This window comes from Euprymna scolopes, chromosome 34 (assembly GCF_053919585.1).
Source record: "Euprymna scolopes isolate OS-2025 chromosome 34, ASM5391958v1, whole genome shotgun sequence".
Taxonomy (NCBI): Eukaryota; Metazoa; Mollusca; class Cephalopoda; order Sepiida; family Sepiolidae; genus Euprymna; species Euprymna scolopes.
The window spans coordinates 55,681,228-55,695,049 of NC_136515.1; the positions used below are offsets into that span (position 1 = coordinate 55,681,228).

Genomic DNA, 13,822 nt, shown 5'->3' on the forward strand with positions numbered 1-13,822 from the left:
GGCAAAGAGGGGGACCATGGAATGGAGTTTAGACGAGCACTTGCCATAAAAATAACAAAGTAACGACCAGCAACATCTCTTCTGTGGGAAAGAGATTGCAGGGAAGAGAAACGGGCATCCCCCATAGGCCATGAAGTCTATTTTGAACTCAGTCAAGACAGGATAAGGTGCTTCTACCAGCTCCTGCCCAGATGTGGCACCAGTACTCCATCCTTGGGCGTACTTGGCTCTTATATAGGTAGAAAATTGCATCAGCGGTGAGAGATCTATTGGAGCGGTAGAATGATGTAAGGATGTGATTTGGGATATCATTGATGTAGATCAGGAAGAGAGTTAGGCCCAAGATGGACCCCTGAGGGACTCCTGCATTAATACTGTGAGCTTCTGATTTCTGCCCATCAACCACTATTATGAACTTATCAGAGAAAAATGATTTAATAATTGAGAAGACATTTCCAGCTATACCATAGCTGGAGATTTTGCGTCTTCATATTGTGTAACAACTTCCGAAAGTTGTGAAAACGTTGACAAATCAAAAACTGCTTTACCTGATTAGGCTGAAACTTTTGCATGCTGGTTATCCAACGGGAGTACTGTTGTCATATCTAGGCTAGTGTGCCAACTAACAAGACAGCAGAAAGTAGACCTAAGTTTTCCTTTCCTAGATGAATGTCTTGATGAAGACTGAGGGTGCATCTCTCCCCATGGTCTTAATGCACACTCCAGGTACTACCTTGGAGATTTCTGTTTTTGCACAAATATATATTTGTGCAGATGATTACAAATATTTTAAGCCCCCCCCTCCCTTTGGATAGAGCACTGTCGTAAGTAATCTCACCTGCTACTTAATTGGCTGAAAAATGCGACGCTCGCTCTTTGTTTATAAACAAAGCGGTCAGAGCACTGTATAAGTGGTGAACGGATGTTTGTTTAAATTGACATTTGGCGAGATTATTTACGGGCGCCGCTCCCGTGAGTCGATTGGTAAAACTGCCGACTGTCAACGCAATGGTTCTGGGTTCAATCCTCAGCTTGTCTGGCGGCACTGAGGAGTTGTGATACAACGAAACAGGACTGTGTGTCAATGACTACAAATATATATATATATATATGTATGTGTGTGTGTGTGTGTGTGTGTATGTCTTTTCAGTTTTCAACCTTTAAAACTATACAAAAACGAATTTTTTATCATTCGTTAGAAAACCATCTAGTCAGTAAGTCATTTAATCACCTGCAATCACTTCATCAACTCACTCTCGAATTTACTATAATACCAATAATTTATTTTCCAAGGGATCATCAGTTGTTTACCATGAAACACTGTTTCGGGGATTTAAAAACAAAACAGTATATTACATCATGGCTCCCCAGCAGTGTTGATCAAACATCACCACCCTTAATCTTAGGAAGAAGACATGTTACAAACATTTGATCCAATTTCCTATTCTTAATTGCAATTACTAACCTTTTCATACTATAAAAATGAATTTCTTACCTGTGTGATTCATCAATTTCCACATTTAAAATGGATACATTTTTTAATTTATCAGTCTTGTATTTATAAGATTAGGATTAATCCATTTAACTACTTATCACCCCCACTATGATTAGTATTTAGTATATTTACATTCTTATTTATTTAAAATTTGATATATATAAAGGTTAAAAATATTTTTACATGTATACATTTTTTTTTTTTTTTTTTTTTTTTAATATATAAATTTATTATATGTAATTATAAATACATTTTATACATTGCTAATATAGTTTTGGATTTTCTTTATTAATATAGTCTGGTTTATCTGAAACGATTCAAAATATATATATATATATATATATATACATATACACACTAGCTATGTATATGCCCTGCATTGCCCAAGAATCTTCACTTTCATTTTTGCAATGTGCAGCTCTTTAAAAAATTTCTTTCTCCAGCTTTACAACATGTCAAGGAAGAAGAAAAGGAAAAAAAAAAAAGAAACAAAACAACATACTGAAGATGGAGTATACCTCTGAAATATACTTGTGATAAATTTTCAAACAAGTAAAATACTGCACATATATATTTCCTCTGCTATGACATCGTATATGACGTATGTGAACAGACAGGAATATGGATTTGTTATATATATATATATATATATATATATATATATATATATATTTTTCTCTACAAATAGGAGCTAACAGGATTCTTCTCTCTCGTGAGGCTAATAGCTTTTTCACTGGAAAAAAAGTCTACTGCAATTTTTAGATGCCATCTTCGCATTTGGAATTTGCTCATGTTTACCGATCGTCCACTTGTATTATTGCACTATTGGACTATTTCGGTTGCACCTGTACATCTAACCAATCAATTGTACCACATTTTTAACGTTTTCTTTATCAAGCCTTAACTTCGTTCGCAATATCTTTTTAATCTATACATTTCTGCATTATCAATTTTTATACAAATATGGCTAATCTAGCAATTTGGTTTTCAGTTTATGCTAACCAGCAAAATTATAGCTTGCCTATTAATATTTTAACTTTTTTCCTCTGAGGATAAAAGCCATTCTTTGAAATTCCGTGAAATAAGAAAAATATTAAGTCTCTCTACTTGTATTCGTTGTCGAAGTGTAAATTCTAATTTACAGTTTAAATTGAATTCCTTCTATTAGTGATGGGACGATTCCAATATTTTACCGATTCCGATACAATTACTGATTCTGATTCTTTATAAATCTAACTGTAAAATTCTTATTTTTCCTGATTACCATAAAAACATGTGTGAAATGTGCATATATCTTATCGAAAGTAAAAACGTCCTTGTGGGGATGATCAATAACTTTTAGCTTTACTGGTAGTTTAAAATCTATATTATCATTACAACTGGCAGTGGAAGATTTTGTTTTACACAAAATCAAATAAAGCACATTAAAGGAACCGTTTTTTGGCATTGGAGAACAGGCACAAAATTTTCTGATTCCGATATCCCAAATATATATATATATATATATATATATATATATATATACACTTGTGCCCGATATTATTCATACCCCTCGGATCTTTGAGATTTCTATAAGAATATTGCTCAAACCAGAAGGTAGACAATATTAAAGGGATTTCAAACAATAAATCAAGCATAAGCATTTAATTTAAACTCAATAAATAAATAAATTATGCAAGTTTGAAACATTATACAAAGAAAAACAATAATGGCACTAGTTCAAAATTATTCATACCTCTCTTACTAATAGTCAATAGCATACCCTTTATTCTTAATAACTGCCTGTAACCGTTTGGGATATTTATCAACAAGGTTTTTACAAGCATCAACACTGATTTTTGACCATTCTTCAATGCAGTAGTTCTCCAAATCCCTCAAATTTCTAGGTTTCCGCTTTTTAACCTCAGTTTTCAATATGTGCCAGAGGTTTTCGATAGGGTTCAGGTCGGGACTCTGGCTAGGCCATTCCAAAACATTAATTTGATTATCCTCAAACCATTTCTTGACTATTTTGGCAGTATGTTTTGGATCATTATCCTGTTGAAGGACCCAGTTTGGTCCTAAATGGAGCTTCTCCGCATCCTGTCTAATGTTTTTCTGGAGTATCTCCAAATATTGCTCCTTCTTCATGGTTCCATCTATCTTGACCAAACTACCTGGACCACTAGCCGAAAAGGAGCCCCAAAACATTAGGCTACCACCACCATGTTTCACCGTGGGTATGGTGTTCTTTGGGTTGTAAGCTTCTCCTTTCTTCCTTCAAACGTAAGAAGCATCCATATGGCCAAACAATTCAATTTTTGTTTCGTCAGTCCACAAAATACTTGAGAAAACGGACTCTGGAGAATTCACATGGGTCCTAGCAAACTTTAGACGTGCTGCAAGGTGTTTTCCGGTGTGCAATGGAGTTCTTGGTCTTCTTCCTTTCAGACCATTTTCATGCAGAGTCCTTTGCAATGTTTGCCTTGATATTTTTATGCCAGAAGACTCCAGATTTTCTAAAATGTCCTTATTAGTGGTGGTTGGATTTGCATTAACACTTCTTACAATATTCCTGGTGGCTCTAGCAGACAGTTTCCGTTTCCTTCCTCTACCAATCAAGTTGTTTGTTGTGTGGTGGCTCTGGAATTTTTTGATGATGCTCTGTACTGTTGCTGTAGGGACCTCAAATTTCTTGGAAATTGACTTGTAACCTAAACCATCCTTATGTGAATTCACAATTTTAGTCCTAAGATCATTACTAAGCTCTTTTTTCTTCCCCTATTCTAATAATTTTTATTCTTTTATTGGTTTTCAGTTGATATCATTTTAATTTCTGAAAAATGCAAAAAACGAAATGAAATTAATCAAAGGTTGTATAAAAGCATTCAAAATAAGAATCAAACAGAAAACAAACAGTCAGAAACTCGATTAATACTGAAAAAATAAGGGGGTATGATTATTTTTGAACATTGCAGATTTTATAAATAGCTGTATATTTCTTTTATTACAAGTATCCCGAGATTTTAAAATGACGAAAATGATCAGAAGAGGTTTATTAAGAATATGTATCAATATGGACGTAAACAATAAATTCTTACAAAAGTTACACCTAATAAACTCAATTTTCAAGGGGGGTATGAATAATATCGGGCACAAGTGTATATAAAATATCAAAGAGTAAATCTTTAACAAAGCAAGACTTTTTAAGATAAAAGCTCAACACTATTAAGGGGAGCAAAAACAATAAAAGTTGTATATAACTTTGTATCCTCAGAACAATAAGGGAATGTTAAGGGAAATTTAAGGAAAAGACCTTTAGGCCATGGCATTTCAAAGCAAAGTGCTTCTCATTTGACGAGCAAAAAGACCAGAATTATGCAAATATAGGAAAAGATTGGTTTAATGATCATTAGAAATGAAAATGAAGGAATTTACCATTTTATCCTATTCCTTCATTCTCCTTTCATTTTAAAATGTCATTAAAAGTTTTTTTTTCTATATTTGTGTAATTCTGGCCTTTGTCTCTCTTTTGATGAGAAGCATTTAGCTTCCAAATGCTACGGTCTAAAGGTTTTTAAATTTTCCCTTGAATCACCCATTGTTCTGATGATATAAAGTTATATAACTTATTCCTCATCTTATACATACACACATAGCTGGACGCCAATCGTTGCTTGGTTGTACATATATTACAAGGAATAATTTGCCTGGTGGATTAATTTGCAAAAATAAAACAAAAAAATAAAGACAATGTAGTTCGTCAAATTCCGTCAGTGTTTACAATATCACGTCAGCTGATATTTGGGCTTGTCAATGAAAGCCCGGGAAACTCTGATTTAATTTGCAGCGATTTTAAATGGTACCTCTTTTATCATAAATTGAATTCATTAATACGAGGGGTGTGCAATAATTAATGCCCCTGACCCACTTCCCATAGCAGTAGAGCAACGAAACTTGGCACAGTTATTAGTCTTTCTCTACAGAGGAATCACACAGAGTTATGCATTTCTCCCATCGTTTGATGCAGCTCTGGAGACCGTTTTTGTAGAACACCCCAAGTTGGTCCTCCAACCACGATGTGACTTCAGAAATCAAGGCTGCATCATCTGGGGAAACGCTTTCCTTTCAAAAACAACTTCAAGGCTGGGAAGAGGTGAAAGTCAGAGGGTGCAAGGTCAGGAGAGTAGGGAGGATGGGGAAGGATTTCGTAACCACACGCCCGTGCTTCTGATCTGGCGACATGCGAGTTGTGGACCGGAGCTTTGTCCTGCAGGAGAAGGGTACCTTTGCTGATCTTGCACCGCCTCTTGATTTTCATAGCTTCCCTTAATTTCTTCAAAAGTGAAGCATAATAGGCTCCTGTAATTGTGGTACCCTTTGCCAGGAAATCTGTCATCCCTACTCCGTCCTAGTCCCAGAAAACTGAGCATGACCTTGCCAGCGGAGGGCTGCACCCCTGCCTTCTTTGGAGGTGGTGAGTCCAAGTGCTTCCACTGCATTGACTGAGCTTTGGTCTCTGGATCATAGTGATGGACCCAGGTTTCATCCTGTGTAGTCTTTTGAAAAACTTTGACTCATCTTCTTGGCACATCTCCAAATTCATCCTCGAGCACTCAATGCGTTCTTGCTTCTGGAATGGTGTGAGCAACCTGGGAATCCATCTGGCAGATACCTTATGCATATGCAAATGGTCATGAATAGTTTCTACAGATCCTGTACTAATCTTGACATCTTGGGCTATTTGGCGAATAGTAATGTGCCGATCCGCCAAAATGGCAACCTCAACTTGACGGACAGATGCCTCATCAATGGCAGGAGGGGGGGGGGGCTGGTCTGGGAGCTGTTTCCACAGACTTCCAGCTATGTTTGAATTCATGATGCCAGCGTTTTACAAGGTCATATGATGGGGCATTATCATAAGTTTCTTTCATTTAATCAAGTCTCCTGTGGTGTGCGTTCTTTCAAATACAAAAACCGGATCACTGCTCGACATTCAACAGGCTCTATTTCACACCTGACTCGGTTCAAACACCTGTAAAACAGAAACCACAATTAGTTCAGAGCTGTAATTTGCCACATAACCCGTAGATATAAATCATTTCACATACAAAATTCCAGCTAGATCAGACAACTGGAAGTGGGTCAAGGGCATTACTTATTGCACGCCCCTCGTAAGAAAAGAAAATGGTGAGATATACCTGGGCTTGAACATGGGAGCATTCGATCTGTAATCGAATGCTCTACAGTAAGCTATGTTTCAAGATGTCAACAAATCTGTTTTTTGTTTGTTTTTTTTCTAAGAAATTATTTGTTGAGATTTTATAAAATACTAGCATGGGTGCCCGGCGTTGCCCGGGTATTTGAAGGTGTATGTTGAGCAATAAAAAAAAGCGGTCAGTTTTTAAAACTATGGCCCCTTAAAATTTATTGTTTTGGGCTCAAATCAAGTTATCAAGTTAGATCCATGTCCAACGAACCTATATCTAAAATGTCAAGTGTTTAGACCCAAAATTGTTGGAGTTTCAACGAGTTCTCAAAGGTCAAATCGTTGAACTTTGACTCCTTAATCGCCAAATTTCTGACCGAAAACCGATCACGTCGATTTTTCCCAAATCTCAGTACCCTGTATATCAAATTCCGAGTCTGTAGACTTAAAATTGACATAGTTATTGTGTATGGAAATATACACACACACACACACACACACACACTTTCACTTTTATAGATATATAGATTACCCTACAAAAAAAATTTTTTTATCTGTAAGAAAGACTATTTTTAGGATCGGATTTTTTTTCAATACTCATCAGATGAATTTCTATATAAAACATACCTAAGAACACTGCCTGACATTAATTACCTATCAGAAACTATGAGGAAGAAACTCCCACACACACACACAGTGATTTTTATATAATAGTTGAGATATATAAGCTTTTAAATGTAGCTAGCACTAATTGAGGAATTGTGTACAATGTAATTTTGATGTGAGATTAATATCAAACCTCTTATCTTTCAGGGTAAAGAGCTGTTCACTTGCTATATCTTCACCTACGTTTCTTCAGTGCTCGTCACGATCAGTATGGTAAGTAATATTTCCTCACTAATTGGTCATTTTCCTAATGTAAGTCGGTCGCATTTTCCAAATTACACCTAAATATCAATAAATCGATGTTTGATTCTGACTAGTCAGTGAAATATGCAAACTTTCAAACTGATATTTATGTTAAAATCTATCCAGCCTGATAATCCTCTTAGAACATACACTGTATGAGATTTACAGTTCCATTAAAATCATTTGCTGTCTTTGTCTTTGATTTCTATCAAGTCCCATATGAATTGAGATGGACACTTATTAAATCCTGATGATCGTCATATCACAGTATTGAAAATTAGCAAATTCTTAAGGATCCTGGATATTACCTTAAACTACTTTCAAATGATGATACCAGATCTGCAGTGCTACAGAGTGGAACGATTCAAGTTCTTCAAACTTAAAAACAATCTTTCTATACAAATAAAGCAAACCAAACACCATGAATAAATATTTAAAGATCTAAAGAATTTGAAATAATCATTTTGCTCCAAATTACTGGGGGTCCTGGATATGACCTTAAACTATATTCGATGGTGAGGCCCCAGCTTGAGAGCTTTGAGGAGTGTGGAGCCACCCTTTAATTCTCCTTGCTCCCAGGTCCACTCTGACCCGAAATGGTAATAGCTGTTAGGGTCCCAACTATTGATAAACAGAAACCAACTTGAAAAAAAAATATTCTATTAAAAAAAGTTTTTCTTCAAAATCACTGGATTCGGCATTCAATAACCTGAAAAGGGTTGATATGCCGTAAAACAACCAACCAATCAAATTACTGGATTCGGCATTAAATAACCTGAAAAGGGTTGATATGCCATAAAACAATAACCAAAACAACCTCCATGAGTGAATATTTGAAGATATAAAAAACTTTAAGCATAAAACTTTTTTTTTTGTTTTTTTTTTAATTATTGGATTTGGCATTAAATAACCTGAAAAGGGTTGATATGCCTTAAAACAAAACAATCTTAATCCTTAAGACCGTCTTGCTTATTTCAGGAACAAGGGGAATCTTTCGACAATGTTCAGAACGAGTGTACCATAAGTAATCTTGGACAATCTATCAAATCTTTTTTAATAATCTCCCAGAGATTTCAACGTAGTTATGTAACTTAGCGTGGACCGCCAAATGCAAACCGTGAACGAAATGTCACTGTAAGGAAAAAGAAGTCAATAAAAAGGAGAGAGGGCACATTTGATAAGATGACTATGTTAGAAGCGTGGATGACGTTCGAGAGCATATTCGAGATAACAATCACGTGAGGGACGCTGCCCAAATTAGGAGAGAATGTGTAAATAAATGTTGTACAACAAAAAAGCGAGTTGAAGTTCTTTCCTATTCTTAGTCTCTTGTTTTTTTTTTGTTTTTTGGTTTTTTTTATTACGAAATTTATTTCCTCGTTCTTTCATTGTGGCTGTGACGTCTCCCACCTGATCGTTTTCTTGAACGTATTCTCTTTTCCTCCTTTTTAGTCTTTTTCCTTACCATGACGTCATTTTGCTCATAGCTCGGTATTTACATATAGCCGTTCATGCTATATTACAGTTAGATGTATGAGTTTCAGCAGATTTATGTCCCTTTGTTAATTGGGTTTTACTAATTGAGTAGCAAATTTGATTGGAAACCGTTGGACGAACAAGAATTGAAGTTTGTCTAATGCATAGTACATTTCTTCAAAGTTAGTATAATTTTTTTTTTTTTTTTTTTTTTTTTTAGCCCAATGTAAGTAGACGATATTGGCATCTGACGTAAGATGCACCAACGTTGAGAGTTTTCGTTTTATTAAAAATAATTCATGTTAACAAAAAAAAAAAAATTTTTAAATACAAATTTTAATTCAAAAAGTTAATTTTTTATATTTTGGTAAAAGTTGTATTGATATTAAGACAAAAGATGTTTTTTTAAAGTTAAGTAAAAGTATTTTGTTACTTTTTAACATTGTCTGTGTTGCCAGGCTGTCTGAAAATACTGGATAAGATGCACCCATATAGATGTTTTTCCTTTTTTTTTTTTTTCTTTTGTAAAAATAGAAAATCTACACTATAACTTACAAATTCATATGACCATTACAAAAAATAAAATTAATTTGGAATATTTTGGTAACAGTTGTTGACATTAAAAAGACCAAATATTTTAGAAAAATTGTTACAATTTTAAATCAATACGAGACATAGTCATCTTATTTATTTAAAAAATGTATACTTGACAAAAAAAAACATTTTTACTGAAGCCATTTTTTTTTCTTAATAGTATTGCTGTGTTTGTAAGAATGTGCTTATGAACTCGTATTTTGCCAAGAAAACGAGATGCCTTCAATAAATTTCCAGACTTTTTTTATGGGCACTTTTATTGATAGTACACACATGAAACTCTAGTCCCCTTCGAAGTAATCTCCTCCGGCTGCAATTCACTTGTTGAACCGTTCTAAGAACTTCTAGAAAGCCTCCATAGAAGATGTCTTGTGTTAATGCCACTCGTCACAGCCTCTTTCATCTCATCAATTGTTTCATAACGACAACCTCTCAGGTTTTCCTTGAGCTTAGGGAATAACCAAAAGTCACACAGCAAGGTCTGAACTGTAGGAAGGGCGAAGAACTGTCTTAATGCCCGTTTTGGTTAAATAGTCTGTAACAAGGATGGAGTTGTGGACTGGTGCATTCATACAAAGCTTCACATTTTCAGTTCCTCGTGAATAATTGTCACAGTTCCCACACTGACACCAAACTGCATTTATTGTCTCTATAGATACACAACGACAATCTTTATCCATGAAATTCTTGTTCTGGCTTCCTTACTCCTCCCACACCTCTCATCGTCCCTCACAAACTCCCTGCCTTCCTTGAATCTCTTATGCCACTCAAGAACTGATGCTCGATCCATGAAAGATAGTCAAAAAGCAGTCTGAAGCATTCCATACGTTTCAGTTGCATTTTTCCAAGTTTAAAACAGAATTTTATTGCATACCGTTCTTCTAAGTGTCCTCAGGTCCAGATTGCATTTTTGACATTCACCAGCTGTGACAATCAGGCTTTAGTAGGATGCATTCTAATTCCTGCTGTAACTGTTCATTTGAACCTGAAATCATAAAAAAATTAGTCATCTAAAATATACAGCAATAACATACTGAATTTTCAAGAGTCTACAACAATTTTAAATGCCTGTACAAAAATTCTAGAAACTTATCGAAGACGCCTCGTACATGTCAGTAACTTTGTTACAATGAGAGGACGTATTAGTGAAAAACAAATTAATTAGCAGGACACTCGGCGTTGCCCGGTCATAAGATATGCTTAAATATGATAGTATAATTTATGCAGATTATGTATTTATTATTATCAACAATTATTGATTATTATATTGATCCTAATGTAATAAGAGATCAAAATTAAAAAAATTTCTTTGATGCAATCAGTTAGAATCGAAACGGAAACCTACAACTCTACACCCTTATTCCTTAGCTTCTATACACGTGTGTGTGTGTGTGTATGTATGGTGATGTGCACGTCGTGACCACTGCCATGCAGACGAGGCTCTGATGAACGGCGAGTGTCCTGCGCCATATAACTGGACCTCCACTGCCTTATGGGCCAAGGTTCTTTTAACCACAGACTAAAGGTGAGGTAACCCTAACAGAAACCTTCAGAGGAGCTTAGGCCCTGTCAGCTGCGGCATACCTGACCCACCGGCATGTAGAGTATGCTCTGGTGCTCAGCAACTCAAGTCCCAATCATGGATCAAATGGCGGTGGGGGTGGGGGCTCTCGTAAGCTGTGGTGAAGGCAACCTCTCTAGGAGAAGGAAAACCCTGATATAAAACCTGTGGCAGCTGCTGCATCCAATGATGTTTACTTGCTCTTCTTTTTGGTTCAGTGTGACAGTTGTTTAGGGAGTTGGATTGGCTCAGTGCAAAGTCTTTCCAAACTAATAAAAAGCTTAAAGTACAGGCATTACTTGATATGCAATGGAATACACATTGCCATCAATGTGTATCTTGATAAAAAAAGGCTAGCTGTAGCCTAAAACGGCAAACATTCATGCTTTAATTTTCTAATTCTATTAAGTAATGGCAATATTCGAGACCGAATTTGCTGCCATCATATGTATGTATATATACAGGGTGTCCCAATGAAATGTATACACTCTTTAAATGACCATAAAACCAACATTTATTATAAGAAAAATGTTTCATGCATCAAAATACTGTGAACAAATATAGAAACCAGTTAATTATCGAAAGTGTTCAAATTATTGGCCATTGTGGTCCATGAACAGCTGACAACGCTCACTGATTGAATCGAAAACGTTCCTAATCAGTTCAATTTATTTATATGTTGACACATCATCTTTCACTGGTTGCTATCAACTCGATCATTGCAGATCGTTTTGTGGTGTGAGCCTTGTATTTAATATGACCCCCACCCACCCCATCCGCCACCAGAAAAAAGAAAAATCCAGGTGATGGGAGGGGGGCAAATTCAGTGAGCGTGGACAGTACTCGATACTTCCTCTTCGTCCTAACTATCTGTTTCTCGGGTTACTATCAAGATATGCTCTTGCGTCATGATGATAGTGGGGAAGTGCTCCATCCTGCTGGAGTTGCCATTCTTTATTGCTAAGCATCTCTTGGGAACATGGTACAGCGTATTTATGTTGCAAGTTGAGATAATTTAAAGAGTGTATACATTTTATTAGGACACCCTGTATATGTGTTTGTGTGTGTGTGTATATATATATATATATATATATATATATATGCTTGTAAATATTCCAAGAGTAATGTTGTTTTTTTCCAGTTATAGCAGGATAGACAATAATATAGAGTACAATACCAAATATACTATATTTGTCTGATGCTCAGTGATATTCAGAACATATATATATATATATATATGATGGTGACCCCAAAAAAACGGGCCCTAACTCTAATTTCTTAGTGTTTTGTCCGAATGAAATGACACTTTGGTCATAACTAGTTTATTATATTCAAAACATCGCATCAAAACACTAGGATTTTTGGCCTTTTTTTTCTCCGTTCTACAGCATATGTTCTAGATGACCTCCATTTAGCTTTTTTTTTTGGGGGGGGGGGGTCACCCTGTGTGTTTGTATGTGTGTGTGTGTGTATATATATATATATATATATATATATATATATATATATATTTTGTTTTATTTTACTTCAGTCGAAGTTCTCAGACATCATAACCTGGGGCTAACACTTGAACTCTATATGAGATACATAGATATTCGAATGTTCCATTAAAGTTTCTCTCAAACATTGAGTTAGTAAAGAAATTGAGAACATAATTTTCCTCTCCCCAATTAACCATTTTCATACGTTGTAGTATATCTTCATTCTGGTTTCTTGGTCTTACTGGATTCCAGGACAAGAATTTATCTAGTCTGGTGGAGTATCCAGCTTCGTGCTATTACTTGAGGTAACATCACTTGGAGAAGGTGCACCATTCCTCGTAAAAGCTAATGTGGGTTAGCGATAGTGAGGAGATCTTATTTCGGCAGCGAATACTATGTGATTTTGAATATTTGGTCAGGATTTACTTCTATGGAAAAAGTATCCTTGAACACTCGAGGACAGTATCTAGTAGGCATTCAGGTTCTCTCCAGTAGGCATTCAGGTTCTCTCCATGTGTGTTTTAAAGTACAATTAACATTTTTTTTTTTGAAAACACGTTCTTTTATTTTCTCATAAGGTAGATGTTTCGTTAGCAATCTTCAACACAGTAAAAATGTTATCTGTGTGTGTGTGTGTGTGTGTGTGTGTGTGTGGAAAGAGATGTTTGTTTTTGCGATACGTTTTGAATGAATTCAATTATTTATACGAAAGAGCATTTTTACCTAAATGCGAGTTGGAAATAATTTTCCCTTTTACCAATTTGGTACCCCCCCCAAAAAAAAAATGAGGAGCGGCATATATATTGTTTTTTGTTTGTTTTTCTTTTAATATAATTATCCGCTGACACGTGTTTCGTCGTCTACGACTCGTCGGAGTGACTGAATCTAGTGAGATTCATAATCGGGAGCCCATGGTAAGAAGCCTAAACTCCTACCACTGGACCATCTCGCACGACTGGTTTGGATATATCACGATTTCTGTAGATGTTATTTTATTTGTTTTTGTGATACCTTTTGAAGGAATTCAATTATTTATACGAAAATATAAATTCACCTGTCATCCTGTTTAAGATGAAATCGATCAAAGATGCAAGAAAGTAAGCAAGGGTCACAGTTTT

At 35.5% G+C, this 13,822-nt stretch overlaps 1 protein-coding gene across 4 annotated transcripts in view; it reads left to right on the top strand.

Moving 5' to 3' along the window:
* Positions 1-13,822, top strand: part of LOC145259207 (neuronal membrane glycoprotein M6-a-like) — a 1,045,587-nt gene that overhangs the window by 1,018,708 nt on the left and 13,057 nt on the right. For all 4 annotated transcript variants that reach the window (XM_080117042.1, XM_080117041.1, XM_080117040.1 and 1 more), the window contains exon 7: positions 7,497-7,562. In XM_080117042.1, the coding sequence (XP_079973168.1) occupies positions 7,497-7,562 (66 nt within the window). The remainder of the gene's footprint in view (positions 1-7,496; positions 7,563-13,822) is intronic.